This window comes from Muntiacus reevesi, chromosome 2 (genome assembly GCF_963930625.1).
Source record: "Muntiacus reevesi chromosome 2, mMunRee1.1, whole genome shotgun sequence".
Lineage (NCBI taxonomy): Eukaryota > Metazoa > Chordata > Mammalia > Artiodactyla > Cervidae > Muntiacus > Muntiacus reevesi.
In genome coordinates, this window is record NC_089250.1 from 181,764,851 (window position 1) to 181,786,723 (window position 21,873).

The 21,873-nt window shown below is 59.6% G+C and overlaps 1 protein-coding gene across 1 annotated transcript; it reads left to right on the top strand.

Annotated features, from left to right (window-relative positions):
* Window positions 1–585: 585 nt before the first annotated feature.
* On the top strand, window positions 586–16,490 carry GREP1 (glycine rich extracellular protein 1). The gene is made up of 35 exons (XM_065919272.1): window positions 586–685; window positions 883–915; window positions 1,658–1,687; window positions 2,460–2,489; window positions 2,571–2,603; window positions 2,685–2,756; window positions 3,162–3,215; window positions 3,461–3,508; window positions 3,888–3,920; window positions 4,009–4,068; window positions 4,842–4,871; window positions 4,953–4,985; window positions 5,104–5,133; window positions 6,061–6,090; window positions 6,172–6,204; window positions 6,293–6,328; window positions 6,505–6,534; window positions 6,900–6,935; window positions 7,418–7,450; window positions 7,547–7,582; window positions 7,913–7,942; window positions 8,033–8,065; window positions 8,840–8,893; window positions 8,986–9,018; window positions 9,094–9,132; window positions 9,222–9,254; window positions 9,350–9,385; window positions 9,668–9,787; window positions 10,373–10,414; window positions 10,523–10,555; window positions 10,976–11,044; window positions 11,120–11,149; window positions 11,607–11,732; window positions 11,836–11,889; window positions 15,811–16,490. Exons 1-35 carry the CDS (start codon window positions 619–621, stop codon window positions 16,488–16,490), a joined length of 2,199 nt encoding a protein of 732 aa, XP_065775344.1. The 5' UTR covers window positions 586–618.
* Window positions 16,491–21,873: the final 5,383 nt, after the last annotated feature.

Genomic DNA, 21,873 nt, shown 5'->3' on the forward strand with positions numbered 1-21,873 from the left:
AGTGCATGTCACCCACCCCCGTATGTCACCGTCCCTCGTGAAAGGGAGGCTCTGGCCCACGCTTGCCAATCCGGTCCTGGTGTGGTCGCTGCCTGGTGTCTCCAGGATGAGATGGAGTGGACTCATCACGCACACGTCCGCTTGTGGGAGAGTGATGAGGTCCTGATGTGCTACCCTGTTCCTGGGCCACTTGCCCCTGTGACACTGCCTCTTTGCTGTAACACACTAACTCATTCAGAGGGTCCCCTGCCAGCCACACCCACGTTTCTGGGCTTGGCTCCCCTCTCACCCCCAGCTGTGTTTGGGCTGGGCCTGGGGTGCCCACCTGCCCCTCGCCAAGTGGTGGGGGAGCAGCTGAGCCTCCAGGCCTGTCGCCAGGGCCCCAGCCCCTGACAGGGGTGGAGGAGCCTCGGGGGGTTAGGTGGGGGCCTGTCCCGGCTGTCAGCACCTTTGATGGATGAGGGGTGGGGCAGGGAGGAGGCCGGGGCTAATCGCCTGCAGCAGCGGGAGGTGGGGGCTAGCCCCCTGGGGTCTGCCAGCCCTGTGGAGCCCCTGGCCCCCACCCAGCAGGAGTGTTTAAAGGCCCACAGAGTGGTGCCCTCCCACTCTGCCGGCATCATGAGCGCTTGGGCCTTCCCTGCAGCCCTTCTCCTGCTCGGCCTGACCTCTGAAAGCCTGCAAGGCGGTGAGCACCGGTGGTGGGGCTGCCGGCCGGTTTGGGGGTGTCGGGGGAGCACTGGGCCCCAGAAACAGGGAGGGGAGGGTCTGTGAAGTCTGGACTGGGGCAGGGTTTGGGAAGGCTGGGGGACAGACGCCTGGGACCTGCCCCTGCTCTGTCCCCGGGGTCCCTACCCTGAGTTGGCACCCGGCTTGCTCCCCTAGGACTCCCTCCATCGTCTCTAGGCCTGGGGAAAGGTAAGTGGACCCTCCAGGCTCTGGGCTCAAGGAAGAGGGTCTGGTCTTTCCCTCGCAGGGGTCTGGGGGCTCTCTGGGGGAAGTCCCTGCTCTGGGATCCAGATCTGGGGGCCCCAGAGAAGACAAGGCAGGTGGCCTTGTTCATGTCAGCTCAAGTGTGAGAAACACAGACACCCCGCACCCTTGGAGGGGAATTAAGAGAGGGCAGAACCTCAACTTGTGTGAGGAAAAGAAGCCAGAGGAGGAAGGGCCTGGAGGGGGTGGGAGTGGGGGCAGGTTGCAACAGGAAAGGGAAAGGACCTTGCCTGCCGCCAGCAGTGAGGTGAGGCAAAGGCCTGGAGGTGGGAAGGGGAGGCAGGAAACGGGGGTGAGCTAGGTGGGGTGTCCCTCCAGGGACCTGGGGCTCCCTCCTGAGAGCTGACACAGCTGAACTGCAGGAGAGCAAGACTGGGGGACTGGGGGGCCAAGGCGGATGGGATTCCAGGGGGGTACTCAAGTAAGGACAGAGGTGAGGGGTGCAAAATACCAGCGATCCGCCCCTAGGGGTGTGTCCCAGAGCCCTCCCTCCTCACCAGGGACCCTTCCTCCCTGCCACCAGTCTGCTCACCCTGCAGTGACCCCCGAGGAACCTGAGGCTGGGGCGGGTGGGGGGGGGCACCCTCCCTCTGTGTCCTGGCAATGGGCACCCTCGCTCCTGGCCCCTCCTGCCCCACCCCCGCTCACCTCCCTGTTTCCCCCATAGGCTACGGCCCCCCCAGTGGTCTAGGAGCAGGTGAGGCACGGGAAATGGGATTTGGGTCTGGGGGAGGCAGCCATCTCAGAAATACTCGGGGACCCCCGTGCTGCTGCTCCCCCCAGAAACCCACCTGCCGCCCTTCCTGCAGTGTCTTCCTTGTCCTTTCCTCCTTCTCACCACCTCCCGCACCCCCCCAGGAGTCCATCAGGAGTCTACCAAGGCCATTCTGGTGTCACATCACCCAGTACCCGCCTGAGGGTTCAACTTTTTCCTTCCCTGCTTGTTCCCTGGTTGCCCGCAGAAGCCAGTTCCAGGGCGCGCACCCCGGGCTCAGAGCGAGGCCCCTGGGGTGGCTCTGAGCAGAGGAAGGGAGGAAGGGGCCTGGACTCGCAGAAGCTCCCCCCACCCGCACCCCCACGCCTTCCCCCTTCTTTGGAAGGGACACTGGAGTTGAGTCATCAGGCTCAGAAAGGCTGAGGGGTGGGGGGCGTTTAGGGGCTCTCACCAGGTCTCCCCCAGGCTTCTGAAAGGGTATTACACTGCAGCTCTTCCCCCGTCTCCCCGTCTTTCTCTCCCACCCCTCACCTCGCTCTCTTCCCCCAGGGTTCGGGAATGGGCTCGGGCTGGGAGCCCAGCCAGATGAGTGGAGGGTGGGGAGGGGGGCTGGGCTCCCAGGCCTCGGAAGGGAGGGCAGGATGGATGATTCCGGGGGTGGGGGCCAGATAGGGAGCTGTCAGGTTTGCTGTTTCTGGTGGGGTCCAAGGTGCTGCACCCCCACCCTAAACCTACCTGGTTTACTCTCCCACAGGCCCTCCAGCTCAGAATGGCTACGGAACAGGTAGAGGTGGGGCCAGGATTCTTGGGGCAGCCCGGACACGGGGTGTCCCGAGAACCTCCCTTGACCCCGTCTCCTTCTCAGGCATTGGAGAGGGCTCGAAGCCCCAGAATCCGGGTGAGCCTCACCCTACCTGACCCTCCCGGCTCTGTGCCCGTTTCTCCTCTCCTCCCTGACCCCCCAGCCTTGTCTCCCCAGGTGTCTCTCCAGGGTTTAGGAACGGGAACGGGCTGGGAGTCGGGACCCTCCCGGGTGCTGCTGCCCAGCCAGGTGAGGTGGGGAAGGACGGGTGTGGATAGCAGAGAGGGGTGCGAGGGGTACAGCAGGTCACCCTCGGGAGGGGCTTCTCCCTGGCTCCCCCAGGGCAGGGGCAAGGTCCATAAAGGATCCCGTGGTCTAGTTTGGGGAACAGAGAACATGGAGTCGCCCCCCCTTCAGCTGGGACCCCAAATGCCCCCCTTTACCTCTCCCTCATGGAGTCCCAGGAAGAGGCCGGGTTCTTGGGTCCCCTCAACCACTGCCCCTCCCCCCAGGCTTTGGAAGGGGGCCGAAACCCCCGCAGCCAGGTAAGCCCCGCTCCCCGACCGTGTGATGGCCCTCAGATCGCCTCCCCGTCCTCCTGCCCCGGCCCCGGCCCTGGTCCCTGCCCTCTCCACCCTTCCTCTCTGCCCCTAGGATACGGAAATGCGCTGGGAGCTGGTGCTTTCCCGGGGCTGGGAGCCCAGCCAGGTAAGGGCGCCTGGGGCACCGCCCTGGGGTCCAGGGATGGGGGAGGGAGCGCGCGGAGCTGGAATCGGGGAACCCGTCGGGGAGAGAGTAGCGTCTTGCGGGGCTACGGAGCGCAGCTGGGGGGGCGGGGGCGTGGAGCCTCCGCAGCCCGGAGAGCCCCGCCCCCGTCCCGGCGGTCCCCCCACATCCCGGAGTGCGCCCCGACCTGCCCAGCCGTGACTAACGGCCTCACATCCTGTCCGCAGGATTCGGGGGTCGAAATGGTATCGGTGTTGGGGCTTTTCCCGGAGCAGGTGAGCGTGGGGGGCAGGGTTGCAGGGAGGGGCAGGCCAGGGGGGCCCAGGGTCTCGCCCCCGCTCTTAGGGGAGGGGCTGGCTGTGTCAGCGTCGGCCTCTTTGTCCCTCCCCTGGGCTGGGATGAGGTCAGCCTCATCCTCCCCGGCCCCTCTCTGGGAATAAGTCTCTGAGAACTGTGCTGGGGGTGCCTCGCTCATGGGGTGAGGACACCCCCGGAGATGTGGGCCCACCCCCGGCAGCCCAGACCCCATCTCCCTCTCCCCACAGGCCCCAGGGTTCAGAGTCGTCAGGGATGGGGTTGGAGATGATGGAGATGGGGGGGAGCTGGTGGGCGGGCTTGGGCTCGGGGTTCACCTAGTCTGGGTCTCTTTCTCAGGAATTGGAGGGGGCGTGAAGCCTCAGAAGCCAGGTGAGCCCCACCCTGTCCCTAGGTCCCTGCCCTCCTCCCCCCCAGTTGTCCCTCCCCCCCCTTACTCCCTCCTGCTCCGTCTCCCCAGGACCCATCGCTGGGAATGGGCTGGGGGCTGGGGCCTTCCCTGGAGCTGGAGCCCAGCCAGGTGAGGGCGCCAGGGCCAAAGTGGGGTGCTGGGGAGGAGGGAGGGGAGGGGCTGGGGAGGGCACAAAACTCGTTTATGGGGGAGAGTAGGGGCTGGGGGGGGTCCACAGGTACGAGGCTTGGGAGGGGGCGTGACACCTCAGAAACCAGGTGAGACAGAGACTCGGTCCCTGCCCCTCCCTGCCCTTGTCCCCACCCCAAGTCCTCCCCTGTGCCCCCATCAATGGCTCACAGAGGGTAGTGGCGTGGCCTGGGGGCCCAGCCAGGGAGGGAGGCTAGGGCCCAGGCTGCTGGGGGAGGGAGGGGTCACTGCCATGCCCCACTCTGTACTCCTAACAGGGGCCTCTTTGGGGTTCACTCCTTCCACCACCTTTCCCAAGTGCCTGCCTGAGCCCAGCCTTGACTGTGCACTGCAGACCCCATGCCCGTCAGCCTAGGGTCTGTAGGCCCGCTGGGCTGAGTGCCCAAGCCATGCGGATTGAGGTCAGGACTTGGCGGGGGGCGCAGCAGTCAGAGTGGGATCAGTGTGGATAAGACCCCAGGAATCTTCGGGGCCAGAAGAGGAATGCTGGATCTGGGGTTCCTGTCTCAGCCGCCGCTGTCTCCCCAGCCCTTTTCCTGGCACAGGTCCCCACGGGGACCTCTCTTGTGAACTTACCGAGGCTGGATAGAAGAATTGGGGGGAAGGGCAGGGGTCTAGGGGAGGCCATGGCGGGAGGCTGGGGCTCACCCCCAAGTCAGCATTGTCTGGATTTCCTATTTCCCCCCCCACAGGTCTTGCAGCTCCAAATGGCTTTGGACCAGGTAGAGAGGGGACCAGGGGAGTTGAGGGGGGAGGCCCGGAGGGGGCGCTCCAGGGTCCCTCACCCATGGGTCTCTCCTCAGGCTTTGGAGGGGGCGGGAAACCCCAGAAGCCAGGTGAGTCCTGCTCTGCCCTGTCGGCTCTTGGTCGGTCTGTCTGTCTGTCCGTCCTCTCTGTATCTGTGCTCCTTTCAAGCCCTGCTTCAGTCTCAGGCCTCTCGCTCCATCTCCCCAGGATTCAGGACCGGGGACGGCACCCAGCCAGGTGAGGCCCGGAGCTCCAGGGCTGCAGGGCTCACCCAGGGGGTGGTGGATGAAGGGGAGGGGGTTGACTCTGGCTCTGATGGAAGACGGGATCCGGGTGGACTCGCTGGACCGTCTCCTCATTCCCAGGCCTTGGAGTAGGAGGGCTGAAACCTCAGAAACCAGGTGAGACCCGCCATCCCGTCTGGGGTTCCATCACAAACACTCATTCGGCAGCCAGGTTGGCGGGCGGCACATTCTGGGGAGGAGGGGCCAGAGGCAGACTGTGCCCCACTGAGAAATCTGGAGCTGGGGCATCCCAGAGAGAGGGCCAGAAAGGGAACAGGCTCTGGAAGTGGCCGCGGGCCATGGTGGCAAGAGCCCGTGCTGAGAGCAGAGCGTGCGACTGGTGAGGGGATGTCAAGGAGCCCTCCGCTGGTTGGTGGGGGTGGGGGTGACACCAGCCGGGGGGATCCCAGGCAGGTGGGATGGCTTTCAGGCTCCACAGGGAGGCTGGACACCAGGACGAGGACCCGCCCAGCTGGGGTGGGGTGGGGGGGTCCACATCTAGGGGGTCCTCTCCCATCCCCCCCAGGCCTTTGAGGGGCAGGATTGATGAGGGATTCAGAGGGGCTCGGAGAGAACCTCTGAGACCCTGGTTTTGCCCGGGCTCTGTAGGGGGCCACTGGGGCTTGCCTGGTGGCTCAGATGATAAAGAATTCTCCTGCAATGCAGGAGAGCTGTGTTCAATCTCTGGGTTGGGAAGATCCCCTGGAGGAGGAAATGGCAACCCACTCCAGTATTCTTGCCTGGAGAACCCCATGGACAGAGGAACCTGGTGGGCTACAGTCCATGGGGTCTAAAGAGTTCAAGGTGACTGACCAACTAACACTTCCCCCCCACCTTAGCCAGGGTCCCAATCTCCTTTCTCACCCCTCCTCCCCCACAGGCCCCCTGGCTCAGAATGGCTACGGAGCAGGTACCGATGGGTTGCGAGAAGCTGGTGTCGGGGTGCTGGAGCTCCGGGGTGGTCCCTCACTTGCTCCCCATTTTCCTCTAGGTTTTGGAGGGGGTGTGAACACTCAGAAGCCAGGTGAGCCTCAGCCCCGCCTGTGTCTCTGTCCCCCACCTGGAGTTTGCGGCCCCTTGCCCCCTCATCTCCACCTCCATCTGTCCCCCAGGATTTGGGAATGGGAACGGCCTGGGAGCTCAGCCAGGTGAGAGTGGTGGGATCTGGAGGCTTCCACATGCTGGTGTCCTTTCCAGGTCTCATGAGGGCTGGGGAATGATTGAGGGGTGCTGGGAGGAAACCCCCAGGATTCCAGCCTTCTGGCTTGACTTCCATCTCAGCCGGACCCCAAATCCGCCCAGCTCACCCTTCCTCTCCCCACAGGCCCAGCAATACCGCAGGGATACGGAGCAGGTAGGAGCAGAGGGGGCCCTCAAGTGCCCGGGATGGGGACTCTGGGCCCTTCACCTGCTCCCATGTCTTCAGGCTTCGTGGGGAGCATGAAACCCCAGAAGCCAGGGGAGTCCTACCCTGGCCTTGTCTCTATCCATGGACCCCCGGAATCAGAGTGCCCCCACCCTCTGCCTCCTTGTTCGGGGATCTGGGCGTGGGCCTCCCTGGGGCAGGGGACCGGGGGGCAGGGGCTGGGCTCTGAGTAGAGGGCAGACGAGGCTGGCCTCCAAAGCCGGGGGAGGGGGGGAGACCCCCTGCCTCGTCTCCCTCCTGCTTTGAAGGGGTTCACCTTCAAACACTGCCCGCCGCCCCACTTTCCTCCCCAGGATATGGTAATGGGAACGGACTGGGAGCCAGGCCAGGTGAGGGCAGCTGGGCCCAGGGCCTCAGGGGGTGAGGAGGGAACAGGGACGAGAGAGGTGGGGGCCACAGGGAAACTGAATGTTGGGGCCTGGGGGTCCGGCGAGGCCTAGAAGAGTCCATGTCAGCCCCCCTGCCTCCCCAGGCCTAGAGGGGGTGGGAAACCCCAGGCATCAGAGGAGAGGAGGACATCCTGGCCCTCCTGGGTCCCTCAGACCCATGACTCCACGGCCTGCTTCACAAGCCGGAGGGTGTCCCGGGGGCACCAGGGACCCTGGGAGAGGAAGGGGCAATACTGAAGGGCCCCCATGCTGGCCTCACCCCTCAGCTTCACGACTAGTCTCATCACCGCTCCCACCACCCCCCCCGCCCCGACTCTGCACAGGCCCTGTGGCTGACAGCGGCTATGGAGCAGGTAGGGGGGCCCTGCCCAGGGAGGCTGCGGCGGCCTGGGGGCCCGCACTCACTCTGTGTTTCTCACCAGGCCTGGCAGCCGGCATGAAGCCCCAGAAGCCAGGTGAGGCTGCCTTAGCCGCCTCTCCCCGTCTCCCCAAACCCTGAGTTTCCCTGCCTCCTTTCACATGCCCACCTCTATCTCCCCCCCGCCCCCCAGGATTTGGGAACGGCAACGGACTGGGCGTCCAGCCGGGTGAGACTGGCGGACTCTGGGGTGGAGGTCTTGTGCCTGGGTATCCTCTTCTGCCTCCCTCCAGGCCTCTGAGGGTCAGGATGGGTGATGAGGTCCCCACCAGCCCCCCAGCTCAGAACTGAGGGGTTGGGAGAAGCTGGAGGCTGGGCGAAAAGGAGAGAGGAGGGGGCAAGGGCCTATACCCTGCTCTGAGGCGCCCCTCCTGGGCTCCTTGGAGAGGGTGGCCTTGTAGAAGAGGAGGCGCCAAGTTTTCTGGTCCCTACACTGGGAGGAAGGGCGACCCAGTTTCCAGCCTCCTGTGCACCTCAGCCTCTCCCCCCGTCCTCACAGGACCTGCAGCTCCCGTCGGCTATGGCCCAGGTACAGGAGTGGGTGCTGGGGGCAGATGGCGGGATAGAGGCTCAGAGCAGGTCATGGTCCCTCACCTGCTCCCACCTCCTTCTTCTCCAGGAGTTGCTGAGGCCATGAAGCCTCAGAAGCCAGGTAAACCCTCCTTTTCTCTCTACCTGCCCTGTGATCATGTGATTCATAAGAGGAAACAGGGCTCCCCAGGGGGTGCAGTGGTAAAGAACCCACCTGCCAATGCAGGAGACACAGGGCACATGGGTTTGAGCCCTGGGTAGAGAAGATCCGCTGGAGAAGGAAATGGCATCCCACTCCGGTATTCTTGCCTGGGAAATCCCTTGGACAGAGGAGCCTGGCGGCTACAGTCCATGGGGTCACAAAGAGTTGGCTATGACTGAGCAAATAACAACACTGGGCTGATGACCCCATGGAGGCGCTGGGAGTGGCATGCTCAGAGGGGATGGGAGAAGTTAAGTGCCTGCCTGTGTCTAGTCCCTGCTTTTCTATTATCTAATATTTTCTATTATCTAATAAGTAAGATGTCTCCCTGAGTTCTGTGAGCTGCTCTAACAAATTAATCAAACCCCTCCCCAAGGAGGGGGTTGTGGGAATCTCTGATCTTCAGTCAGCTGATCAGAAGCACAGGTGACAACTCGGATGGGAACCTGGTGGCCAAAATGTGGGGCGGGGGGGGTGGGGTGGGGAGCAGTCTTCTGGGACTGAGCCCGTGACTGTCATCTCCAGGTCGACGACCCTGGCAGGCTCGAGTCACACTGCAGGGCCCCTGGTGCAGTCAGAACTGCTCGGTGGCCCTGGGCTTGCTGTTAGGATTGGACCCCGCCTTCTCTCTATGCCCAGAAACCGGCTCCTCCCGCCCTTGCTCTTCTGTAACCCCTGCCTCTGTCTCTCCAGTTTACAGGAATGGGCTGGGAGTTGGAGCCTTCCCAGGCCAAGGGGCCCAGCCAGGTGCGGGGCAGGGCCAGGCCTGGAGTTCCGGGGGGTGGGGAGGTGACACCCCAGTGGGCGAAGAGCTGAGTCCTCTGCTGGTCTCCCCGCAGGTCTGGGAGGGAGCGTGAGCCCTCTGAAGCCAGGTGAGTTCATCCCCCTCTCCTCTGCCCCCTCTGAAGTCTCCAGGGCCCTGCCCTCATGCCCCCTCTTCCTCCCAGGATACATGCCACTGGGGAACGGGCCACAACTCCTCCCAGGTGAGTCTGGTGGGGGCCTGGGGTCAGGGAGAGCGCTCCTTCCTCAGGGAGGGCTGGTTGGGCCTGAGGTACCTCTGTCTCCCCCACAGGTCTCGGAGTGGGTCTGAAACCTCAGAAGCCAGGTGAGCCCTCCCCTCCCTGTCCTGCACCTCCTCCTGCCTCTCCTTTCAGACCCCCCCCCCACTCAATGCCCCTCACATCCGTTTTTCCTCTCCAGGATATGGCAACGGCAATGGGCTGGGGGCCCAGCCAGGTGAGGCAGGCGGGGAACAGAAGGAAGTGGGGGGATATTGCTGGATGATGGGGCGGGGTGGGCAACAACAGGAACCACAGCAGGCAGCTGAGTCCCCTTGTCCCCAGAGCAGACTGACCCATGGGAACTGGGCTTTTTATGACACGGCCACTGTCCCCACTGGCAGCACCTTTCTGCCCTAGAAGCCACCACAGGCCATGGCTTGACCAGGCGGAAGCCAGGAGGGCAGCCTGGAGGCACCGCTGGCCTGGGTCACTGCCCTCTCCTTTCCTCCCCATCTAGGTCCCTGCAGTGGTGGGGTTCTTGCCAAGCCTCCCACTCCAGGGATCCCTTCTGATAAAGGGGGTGGCTGGGTCCTGAGATCCCAGCCCCCTCTCCCAGGGCAGGATGGCAAGTTCCCAGGTCAGTGCCGATTAGGGGGCCTGAGGGACCATGGTGGGTACTTAGTCCCAGGAGAGGCTGGGGTTGACTGGGCCACTCAGAAGCCCCCAGGCCCGATCTCCAGGAAGTCAGTGAAGAAGAGCCTGAACTCTGGCCCTGAGACCCCATGTGACTGCCAGTATGACGGCACCCCCAGGCCCCAGCCCTTCCCCCGTGGCTTCCTGAGGCCCTCCCCACCCACCTCGCCACTGGCTCACTCCTGTCCCCCGGCCTTCCTTCTAGTGCCTACTCCGGCCCTCCAGTGGGGACCGAAACCTCAGGAAGCAGGTTTGTGTCTGTCTGCTCCCTCTCCATGTCAGATTATGCCATTCCATCTCCCTTGTTCCTTGGCCTACCTCAGGTGTTCAGGTGCCTTAAGACCAGGAAGTCCCTCTCTGAGTCTACCCTCGGCCTCTCATGCTGCTTTCTTACTTCATGTCTTTGGATTTCCCTTCCCTGGGGATGAGGAGAGCCCCTTCTGCCTCAGAGTCCCCAAGGTCCACACGCGGGCCCCGAGCAGTGAGGGCAAGCCGGGGTCCTCCCCACTCACCTGCATTCCCCTCACAGGGTACCAGCTCCAGAATGGCTACGGACCAGGAGCAGGACTGGGTGAGAAGGCCCTTCTGAGCTTCCCCTTCCCTCCCTCCCTTTCCCCTCCCCTGCCTCCACCTGCCCGGGAAGCCGAGGTTATCTCTGACCCAGCCTCCTCTCCCCCAGGCTTTGGTGGGGGCCTCAGGCCCCAGAAAGTCGGTGAGCCCCCTGGGCCCCCATGTTGGGCATGATTTGCCCCCCCTCATGGCGAGCACGGCTTGTCTGTCTGTGTGTCTGTCTCTGTCTGTACTCAACGGGCTCTCGCGTAGTAAGCGCTGGGCCACACAGACCCAACGAGCCTGTGCGGTGGGTCCTGTCTCAGGTCAGAATAGAGTGATGACTGAGCAGGTGGGGAGGAGGTGCCCGGGGTGGGGGAGGCATGGCTTCCTGAAGCTGGGCTGTCCCCCTTAGCTGCCTGCAGGGGCAGGATTGTGGGAGGCCCTCTCTAGATTGCCTCTGAGTCAGTCTGTCTGTCTGCCCCTCCCTGTCTCTCCGTGAGCAGTTCACCCTGCCCCCCCCTCCGCCCCCTGCGGCCCCCGTCCCTCCCCAACCAGCCCCCCTTCCACCGCTTTCCTGCAGGTTTGGGCTACGGCAACGGCAACGGTGGTCTGGGAGCCGGGGTCTTCCCTGAGGCCCGCCCACAGCCAGGTGCCTGGGGGAGCTGGGGAGGGGGCTTTGGGCTCGGGGGTGCTCATGTCTCTGACCTTGTCTTTCGTCCTCCAGGGTTCCCAGGGGCCAATGGCTTTCTGAACGGTAAGTTGGACCCAGATGACCAGGTGCAAGAGGGCGGGGAAAGGGCTGGTTCTCTCACGGTATGGGGAGGACGCCCTCGTGCTCCCCAAAGTGGCCACTCCAGGCCCTTGAGGAAATGGTAAGACATGCTGAGAGGGCAGAGGGGACCCTAGCAAGGGCGGTGGGGACCAGGCCAGGCAGGCGGGAGGCTTTGAGAACCGGGGAGGAGCGGCGCATCCTGGACACCCAGGTCCAGTGGGCAGCAGTCCCAAGCTGGCTCTCCTCCTCCAGGTCAGGCTGGGGGCCTGAGGGGCTTTCCCTGGCCCTCCCTCGGGCCCTGGGGGGCTGCCTTGAAGCCTAGATACGGGGTTGGAGGCACATACCCAGAAGTCGGGAGTCAACCAGGTAATGGGGTGTGTGGAAGAGTGTTGCTGGGGGGTGTCTGACTGGGCTCTGGGCCCACCTCACTGCCCTGCAGAGAGGGAGGGGGGCACTCGTGGCAGCGGGCGTAGAGGTGGGCAGGAGGAACTCAGTATCCTCACCTCCATCCCTCCCCCAGGGCCCTATGGGCAGCTGAGGCCAGAGCTGGGCCCTGGCCCCTTGGGTGAGTAGGGGTCTCCCAGGGCCTTGGGTAAAGCTGGGAGTGAGCAGAAGGACTTTGAAGTCCTCTGCTGACCCGGGTGCCCTGGCTTGTCTGTGTGCCTTAGGAGGCCCTGAGGTGAAGAGAGGCAGCAATGGCCCACTGGGAAATGGCTTTGGAGGTGAGAGGGAACTCAGTGCCCTGCCCCCAGCCGCCCCATGCCACCATCGTCACCCCTCCGGGCTGCACTGGGGGCAACCCCAACCCATGGGAGGGACAGATAGTGGCTCTCAGGCCACCTGTGGGTGCCTGGTGGGTGGCTGGTCCCAGATAGAGGGCCCGTGTCCCCCAGGAGGTGAACAGGGGCCAGAACTCAGCTGGGCCCTGCTCTGCCTCTGCCCAGGCCGCTGACTGCTTGGGAAATGCTGAGCACCCGAGCACTCCCACTGCCCATCCTGAGCGCCTCTGCACGCGAGCCTGGTCTTCAGGCAAGGCCGGCCAGACCCTCTGGCTTGGCCTCTGGCCTGGGGTCTCCTGCAGGCTGGAAGTCTCAATAAAGGCAGTGTGCTTCCCTGTTTGCCTCTGTGTGCTGTGTGGGGGGGATCACCAGCTGGGCTGGGGGACCGCCTGGGCCTGCAGCCTCCACCCAGCACCTTATTCATTCCTTCAACAAACATCAACACAGCTGTGTGCCAGGGGCTGTGCTCCAGATGGGAGCCACATGAGCACAGAACAAACTCAAGCCTGCTCTCGGGGACGACACGTGGTCACAATGTAGAGATGGATGGAGCCTTGTCTAGGTTAGGGGACTTGTGCACTACACACTGTGTGCATGCTCAGTTGAGTCAGTCGTGTCTGACTCTTTGTGACCACTTGGACTGTAACCAGCCAGGCTCCTCTGTCCATGGGATTCTCCAGGCAAGAATACTGGAGTGGGTTGCCATTTCCTCCTCCAGGGGATCTTCCCAACCCAGGGATCAAACCCTCATCTTCTGCATTGCAGATGGATTCTTTACCCACTGAGCCACCTGGGAAGCCCACATTATACATTACTTGTGTTTTAATTGATAATTAACTTATTAAAATGATCCACTAAAAATTTCATTTTTCTTAAGCCTTTATACTTGCTTCCAGATATCATTGTATTGATTCATCTTATAATTTGGATGTAAAACTCACTTTCACATTCTTAAATTAATACTCAGTTAGATTATAAATTTGTCAGATCAGCGTCTCCCTAAATATTTAGCATGCTTTACAAGCCTGATACTCAATTCCCTTAGACATTTCAAATAATTATGCACATAATCTACTTGATCTCTTAACAGGGTTGGGGTGTGTGTGTGTACAAATCCAACCAGCAACTTTCTTCCTAAGCACTTTAAGGGGTTCTTGGAAATCAGTCAGACGTTTACTATCTCAGATTACTGAACACTTTCAAGCATTTTATTTATTTATTTTTTTAACACTTTCAAGCATTTTAAAATGCTAGTTACTAATCCAGTATCAGTAATCAGTGCTACTGGATTGCTTCCTTTCCTCATCCCATGATTATAAATTTAATCACCCAGAAATGTGGAAGTGAATTTATTCTCCTAGGCTGGGTCCAGACTGGAGGTTGCACAACTGAGGTTTGATCTGCTCTTCTGAACTTTGACCTGGGGCTTAGATGGTCCCAGAACCAGTATCCTTAAGTCTCTGTTCTGAGCTATGCCTCCCCTAGTCTATACCTCTTGCAATCTGGTGAAGTTTTACCTTAACTGAAGAATTTGAGTTGAATAGAGTTGATGGGATTTGCCACCCAGGGAGGAACTCAGATTGTTTTTCTATGGAGTGATTTAAGATAACAGATATAGACAAAAACCTGACTGCAGTATGCACAAGCTTGAGGAGGTTGTGTAAACATTATTGGAATTCCAGCCTGATATCTCTTAGCCTACCTCATTTAATTTGCTCTATTTGAGAATCATCATAGGCTTTTGCTTTTTCATAAAAATATTGATTCTTTGGGCTTCCCTCAAAGAAGCTCAGTCGGTAAAGAGTCTGACTGCAATGCAGGAGACCTAGGTTTGATCCCTGGGTCAGGAAGAGGCCCTGGAGGAGGAAATGGCAACCCGCTCCAGTATTTTTGCCTGGAGAATCCCATGGACAGAGGAGCCTAGCGGGCTGCAGTCTATGGGGTCACAGTAGTCGAATGTGACTGAGCTACAAAGAACACATTGGTTCTTAAAAACTCATCGAGTGGACTTTCCTAGGAGTACATTGGTAAGAATCCACCACCAGTGCAGGGGGTGCGGGTTCAATCCCTGGCCAAGGAATATTCCGCATGCCATAGAGCAACAAAGCCCACATGCCACGACTACTGAAGCCTGCTCCAAACCTGTGCACCGCAAGGAAGAGTAGCCCAGCTCTAGTGCAATTAGAGAAAGACTGCACGCAGCAACAGAGACACAGTGAAACAAAAAAGAAATAGAATTATTTTTAAAAAGTCACTTTGGGGTCACCTCACATCAAGCAACAGTCTGAACTGGTGTAAAAAATAAAGTGAAATTAGGGATAAACAAATCATCTTGTGTTTCTCTGCCCTGAGATGTGGAACAAACCACATCATCTCTACTAGAGAACAGGATTAAGAGCAACATCTGGGTAGAGGGGCCACTCAGCACAGTCTCAGAGAGGGCAGTGGGTGCTATCCTTTCTAACCAACCTCGACATGTTCTAATAATTTATTGTCGTTTTATTTGTTTATTTTTGCTGGGCTGGGTCATCTTTGTTGCAAATGGGCTTTCTCTACTTGTGGCAAGCAGGGGCTACTCTCTGGTTGTGGTGTGTGGTTTCTTGTTGAGGTGGCTTCTCTCACTGTGGAGCCCCGGCTCTAGGATGTGGGCTTCAGTAGTTGTGTCCTGAGGGAGCGAACCAGAGTCCACTCCATTGACAGGCAAATAACCACTGGACCACCAGGGAAGACCCTAATATTGTTGTGTGTGTGTGTGTTTTTTTTCCAAATATTGTTTTAATAAAGATTTCTATATTCTGACTTTGGGCTCCCCAGGTGGTGCAGTGGTAAAGAATCGGCCTGCCAGGCAGGAGTTACAAGAGATGTGGGTTTGATTCCTTGATCGGGAAGATCACCCGGAGGTGGAAATGGCAGCCCACTCCAGTATTCTTGCCTGGAAAATTCCATGGACAGAGGAGCCTGGTGGCCTACAGCCCTGTAGATTTCAAGGAGTCAGACACGACTGAGCACCAGCACCAACCTGGTTCCTGGCTGCCTCTTGAACTTCATATTCCGACTTTAAATAGATCGACCATTTTTCCTTTTGTCACCCATTTGTCTTTTATAACCATTCTTAACGTCACTGCAAATGCTACATGTCAAGCTTTGCTATTGAGTTGGTATCTTTTCATCTCTTCTCTGGGCTTCCCTGGTGACTCAAACAGTAAAGAATCTGCCGCAATGTAGCAGACACGGTTTAGACCCCTGGGTCGGAAAGATCCCCTGGAGAAGAGAATGAGAACCCACTCGAGTATTCTTTCCTGGAGAATTCCATGGACAGAGAAACCTGGGGGGTCACAATCCATGGGGTTGCAGAGTCGGACACGACTGAATGACTAGCACACACATGTGCATGCACAGATCACTGGATGGAAATTTGCATGGATCTTGACCCACAAAGAGCATCTCTTAAGGACAAACCCCAAAAGAGGCGATCCATAAGCTCTCTTCTAGGGCTGTCACAGGGGAAGGAGGGCGGGGTGGGGGCGTCGAACCAGGGGAGATGCAGCGGCTAAGTGTACGCTCAGGCCAGTTGGGGGCGCCCACTGAACATGCAGTGTCTGTTCTCAGGGGTAGTGGGGATGGAGCCTGTGGCACCTCGGAGCACTGTGATTGGCTGGGGCTGAGGGAGAGGCGGGAAGAAGGACTTAACAGAGAGCGCTCCTGTCTCTGATTGGCTGTCAGTGATAGCTCCTGACAGCCGGCGGGAGAAATGGATAGGTCGCCGGCGTACTGGCCTTTGATTGGCTGGAGTGCGGCAGCGCACGACTCCGATTGGCTGGGGTTCTCTCAGAGCGACGCGTGGCCACCTGCTGGGGGTACAAGGCCTCCGCGAGCTGCGCGCCAGGTGCCCTGGCGCGGCGGCTGTGGCCAAGCTGGCTGCCCAGCTTCCCCGCTCCCGCTCGCATCCGCGGCTGGCCCGCGCCCGCGTCCACTCGCGGCTGGGCCGGTCCCGCGTGTCGCTGTCCCTGACCCCGCCACCCGCGCCGTCCCTGCCGCACCCGCCTTTGCCGGGACTCCCACCGGGCCTGAGCCCTGCGCCGCCGCCGCCGCCCTCGGCGCTCGCCCTGGCCGAGCTGCCGCCGCTGCCTGCGCTCCCGCTGCGGCCAGCGCCGCCGGCTCCCTGGGGCCCAGGCGCCCACGTGGCGTTGCCGGAGCTGCCGCCCGAGGCCTGCGTACCCGCGCCACCCGCCGCCGCGCTCGCCCTGCAGGACCTGCCGCGGCTCCCCGCGCCCGCGCCGCCTCCCGCGCACCTGCCACTGCCGCCGCTGCCAGAGGCCGCGGTCGCCGCCACTCCCGGTCCCGTGGGCGCGCGCGGCCGCCCGCCCCTCATCGCCGAGCCGCCCCCGCAGCCGCTGCCGCCGCTGCCTGCACGGCCCTCGCCCTTCAACCTGCTGGCGCCCCCAGTGCCTCGAGACCCCTGGCCACTGCCTGCCTTTCCCCCGCCGCTGCTGCCGCCGCCGCCGCCCCCGCCGCCCTACTTCTTCCTGTCGCCTCCCTGCTAAAGACCCGGCCCTTCCCGCCCAGGAGGGGCTGCGGGCGGGTGAGTAGGCAGCCCTGCCTGGACCCAGGGACTGTGCCCCTCGCCGCCTACCCCTCGGGCAGGTTCAGAAGGCGTGGGTCGGAGCACAGCCTGGCGAGCAGGGAGGGCGTGCCCGGAGCAGCTTAGGTTGGAGAAGGAAAGATAAGGCCTGAAAATAAACTCATTTGAAGATTGGAGCCATTTCTTCCATTTTTTCCTACTACCTTACAGGAAGCCTCTGGTCTGGTCATTTGAGAATGGAACTAATTCCCTGTACTGATAAACTGGCTGGTGATCTGGGCGGGTGGGGCTGAGGAGCCCCAGCACACAGCAGGAGAAAATGAAAACAAAAACTTGAAATACTTTTACTAGTGTAGGTAAAATGTCTCATTTTCTCTTGTATAATAAAAGGTTTGGATACTATCACTAAAGTCCTCTGCTCAAGTTTGTATGGCTTCTTGGAAACTCAGACATTCTTTCCAAGTCTTAAGAAGTCAAACTTTCAGCTGAAATAGATCCTAGGGTCCCTTGGGCCTGGGAGCACCAGGAAACCAGTGGTACTGATGGACAATCGATACTGGGCCTTGGAACAGGAGTGTCACATGCGAGGGCTGTGAAGTCACACCCACAGGATAGGAAAGCTCCCAGGGTGAGTCATGAGAGGAAGCCCCTTTCCTCTCCCCATCTTTACCACCCGCTTCTGCCCCCCTTCTCCCCTGCGTGTACAGCACAGAATAAAGTTCCCTTTGTTACTCAGGTGGCTTGGGCTCAGGTAACCAGGCAGACGCCCTATCTCAATGGGCTCTTCTACAGCAGATCAGGAGTGGTATCAGGAAGCCAACTTGACCTCGGGGGACCTCTGAGAGCCTGGGACCCAGGAGCAAGAAAGGAAGTGGATGAGTTTCCCGAAACTGCTGTAGCAAACCACCACAAACCGGGTGACTTAAAATAGGAGTTTATTCTCTCCTGGTTCTGGAAGCCAGAAGTCCAAAATCAGGATGTCCCCAGGCCACACTCCCTCCCAAGGGTCTAGGGTAGGATTCTTCCTTGATGTTCAGTTTCTGGCAGTTCCAGGTGTTGCTTGGTTTGTGACTCCATCACTCCAGTCTCTGCCTCCATCTTCACATGACCTTCTCCCTTGTATCTGTATCTCATATCTCCCCCCATCTTATTTCTCTTAAGTCACTTGCTATTGAATATAGGGCCCACCCTAAGTCCAGAATGATTAAGGATTAAGGAATTAAGGATCTTGAGACATTCCAGAGCTTGGGTTGTTGTTCAGTTGATAAGTCGTGTCTGACTCTTTGGGACCTTGGGGACTGCACCATGCCGGGCTTCCCTGTCCTTCATCATCTCCCGGACTTGGCTCAAACTCATGTCCATTGAGTTGGTGATGCCATCCAACCATCTCATCCTCTGTCATCCCCTTCTCCTGCCTTCAATCGTTCCCAGGGCTTGGGAGCCACCCTCATCCTTGCGCTGTGGGGCTGACCCACCTGCTGTGCTGTCTTTCAGTTTCCCTAAACCATGTTTTAGGCTCTATCCTTTGCTAAACCTGAGACTTGGGTGCCCTTGGAGTCCCTGAGCAGGACCCAAAGGACCTAGTGTCTTGATTAAGCTCTCAGTGAGTGAGTTGCTTAGTTGCTCAGTCGTGTCCGACTCTTTGCGAGTCAAATTTGTGAACTCTGTGAGGAAATTCTCCAGGCCAGAATACTGGAGTGGGTAGCCTTTCCCTTCTCCATGGGATCTTCCCAACCCAGGTCTCCCGCATTGCAGGCAGATTCTTTACCAGCTGAGCCACAAGGGAAGCCTCAGTGACAAATGAAAAAAATAGACTGACTTTCCCCTGAGCTGAATGGTGACCCAGTTCCCATGGGTGCCAGCTCACTGCTTCCTCTACCCACTTTGTGTCCTATAGTCCTCCTGCCCTCTGAGCCAAGACTCAGACAGTGAACAAGGACAAGACAATGTGGGCTCCTAAAGAAGACAACATTCTCAGAGCTTCAGATGGATAACTGCTGCTGGTGGAAAGCTGACAAGTATGACTGATAATAAAGTTAATTGTTACCCAGTCAGTGGAGTCGGCACAGGTTTACAAGTGAAACTGTCATTATGCTCACACATACACACACACAGTCAATACCTCCAATAAATCCTAAGATATGCAGGGCACATGGGGCCCGGGCCAGTGGCCCTGGAGTTCAGCAGGGCAGGCTTTTCTCTCTGGTTTATAGCCAGGTGACACCGAGATTAGGCAGTTGTGAATTTGCCCAGCGAGACCTGGGTGGTGTTGACACTAGATCTAACCCATAGTCCACCGATCTGTAAGTGGCAAGCCAACACAGCCCTTTCTGCAACAGGGACACATGCTCGTGTGCTAAGTCACTCAGTCATGTCCACCTCTTTGCAACCCCACGAACTGGGCCCTGCCAGGCTCCTCTCTCCGTGAGATTCTCCAGGTGAGAATACTGGAGTGGGTTACCACTTCCTCCTCCAGGGATATTCCCAGCCCAGAGATGGAACCCCAGTGTTTTATGTCTCCTGAATTGTCAGGCAGGTTCTTTATCACTGGCGTCACCTGGGAAGCCTTGCTACAGGAACGCAGGCACTGAAAGTGAACCCAGGTGGAGGGTGACTTCCCGCATAGTCAGATGCAGGGGGATGGTTTTAGGGAGACCCGGCCGGTCTAGGACAGAGGGCACTGCCTTTGGGAAAGGCGCACCAGGATGCCCGGGAAGTTCAGCAATGCTGGGCACGGAGCCGGTAGCTTTGACGTCCGTCTGGGGTTGCACCAGGCTTGTCCTGTTTCCCATGTGTTCTCTTGGCCAAGTTCCTTTGCTCTCTGAGCTTCCTTCCCTGTCTATAAAATGGGGATGTGAACTCAGGAGAATTATTACTGGGATGTCAATTTCCTCTGCTCCTTTTGGTTCAGCAGCTGGGGGCTTTCTGCCTGTATATCGGGGCCTCAGGAAATGGGTGATGCAGCCTCTGGGGTTGTTGTGCAGCCCCCATAGCCACCTCCTGACCCCTGGTGGCTCTGGTCAGCACCCCCTCTTTTGTCCTGTTCCCCTGTGAGGGGATTGAGATGGACTCTAGGGTTGGTGCTGACCCCTCCCCACTCACCTCCATCTAAGCTGAGCCCCCGTCTCTGGGGCCCACCTGAGCCTCCCGCCCCTCCGCCCTCCCAGAGAGAACAAAGGTTCGATTTGGTTCTTTCACTCCTCGGTTTCCTCCCCCCCTCCTCCCCACCCCCACCCCCTGTACAGCCAGGAAGGCTTCCCTCCCACTTCTCTCCCCAGAGGTGGCGATTTGCTGGGGACTCTGTAAATTGTCATTGAGATGGTAACTTCACTGTGGGGGTGCTGGTCTCTCCCTAACAATGGCCTTCCAACCTGAGTCCCGGGCCCCTCCGTAGTCCCCAACTTTAACCCTTCAGTTCCCAGATCCTTCTGAATCAAGGCTGACCAGAAAACCCTAGAGAGGGCCCGGGGCCTCCTAGCTGCAGCCTAAGGAGGGCTGAGGGCTGAGGGTGGGCAGCACATTCCAGCCCTGGTGCCCTGGGGCTCTGTCCTCCCCCTCCCCCCCACCCTGGGACCGTGGGCTCCTCCTAGTTCTCTGACAAATGTCCCCACGTTGACTCCCCCTCCGAGCTGTGGGAGTTGGTGCCTTATCAGGAGGGAGAGGAGCGGGAGATGTGCGGGAAGTGTGGCTGGGATTGGTCTCTGGGGGCAACGGTGAGAGGGGGCATCTTCATCCCCTGAGCGCCCACCTCCCACGAGGCTGTGCTAGGGGCAGTGTAGAGGGTAGATGATGGGATCTAGGAAACTTCGAGGCCGTTTAGTGCCATCTCTGGGCACCAGCTTACCTGGTGTGTGCACTGACCCCACTAGGCCCCGTCGCAATGTCGGGGGTAGGGTGGGCAGGCGGGCAGGGTGGAGCCGCCGGTAGACTTGGTGGGCCTTGAAAGCAAGGCCTCCCTGGTGCTTCTTCCCTGGGCTTCCCCGGTGACTTAGACAGAAAAGAATCTGCCTACAATGCAGAAGACCCAGGTTCGATCCCTGGGTCGGGAAGATCCCCTGGATGATGAAATGGCAACCCACTCCAGTATTCTTGCCTGGAGAACCCCATGGACAGAGGAGCCTGGAGGGCTACAGTCCACGGGGTTGTACAGAGTCGGACACGACTGAACGACTAACACAGTAAAGCCAGGCCTGACTGCAGGCTGACCCACTGTCCCTGTCCCCCCTACCCTGAGGCAGGACTCTGCTCAAACTAGTAATTACCAGGCAAATCAAGATGAGCTGGTGGCTTATACCCTATGCCAGAGGCAGACTGTCTCCAGGCCTGGAGAGAGAAAAAGTCCCAGGCTGCAGCTGCCCTGGGTGGGAAGCCTTTTGTACGCGGGTCGGTGGGCCCTCTGGAGAACAGGGAGGCAGGCTGCCGCCAGACACCTACCCAAACCTGTGTGACTGGATTCCTGGCAGCCCCGGAGGGAGCCCACTGAAGGCTTGCCTCTATTTGTCCTTCTTCTTTCTCCACATCCCCCCTTCCCTCATGAAATGTGAGTCCTCAGGGGCCTGGACGAGCTGGACAACCCACCCTTGCCTCCCCCTGCTCATCCCAGCCAGCAGGGAGCTCTGGTCTTTTCCCAGCCTTTGCATCAGCACCCTCCGCCCCATTCTCAGGCCAGGGCCACCAGGCAGGCCGATAGTCTGCTCGCCTCTGGGGAGGGTCTCTGCCCCTCTCTGGGGAGGCTCCCTGGCCACTGGAGTCCACCTGTCAGATCCTCTGATTGGCACTGGCCTCAGTCTCTCCACCTGCAATGCGGGAGGCCTGGGTTTGATCCCTGGGTTGGGAAGATCCCCTGGAGAAGGGAATGGCTACCCACTCCAGTATTCTGGCCTGGAGAATTCCATGGACTGTATAGTCCATGGGGCCTCAAAGCGTTGGACAGGACTGAGTGATTTTCACTCACTGTCTCTCCATTTAAGGGGGAGGAGTTCTCCTGCTTTTCTGGGGGTGCCCATCCCTTTACAGATCTGATCAAGATATAAACCTCTTTTCCAAAAAACTGCTAAAAGCTGTTCCCAGAGCTTTGCAGCCACTTGAAGTTAGAATTCTTTACAAATGCAGCCCCTCTAGGCGGAAGAGGAGGACGAAGAGGGGACGACCCCTCCCCCAGGGTCGCCGAGTAGAGCAGCTACTAGGTATGCATGGGGGGGGGGTGCCCTCCCATCCCTGCCCCCACTGGCCAGATGAGCTCCAGCTTCCTCAGGGGGAGTGGGGGGAGGAGAGAGGTTCTCCCTCCGGAGTTCTCCCCATCACCCTGGAGATGGGAATTTTCATCAGCCCCCCAACACCCTTTA

Excerpts from the sequence above, each read along its gene's own strand:
- GREP1 (XM_065919272.1), top strand. The coding sequence starts at position 619 with ATGAGCGCTTGGGCCTTCCCTGCAGCCCTTCTCCTGCTCGGCCTGACC. Across the intron at positions 916-1,657 it reads GTCTCTAGGCCTGGGGAAAG|GCTACGGCCCCCCCAGTGGT; the intron begins GTAAGTGGACCC and ends TTTCCCCCATAG. Across the intron at positions 10,556-10,975 it reads CCTCAGGCCCCAGAAAGTCG|GTTTGGGCTACGGCAACGGC; the intron begins GTGAGCCCCCTG and ends GCTTTCCTGCAG.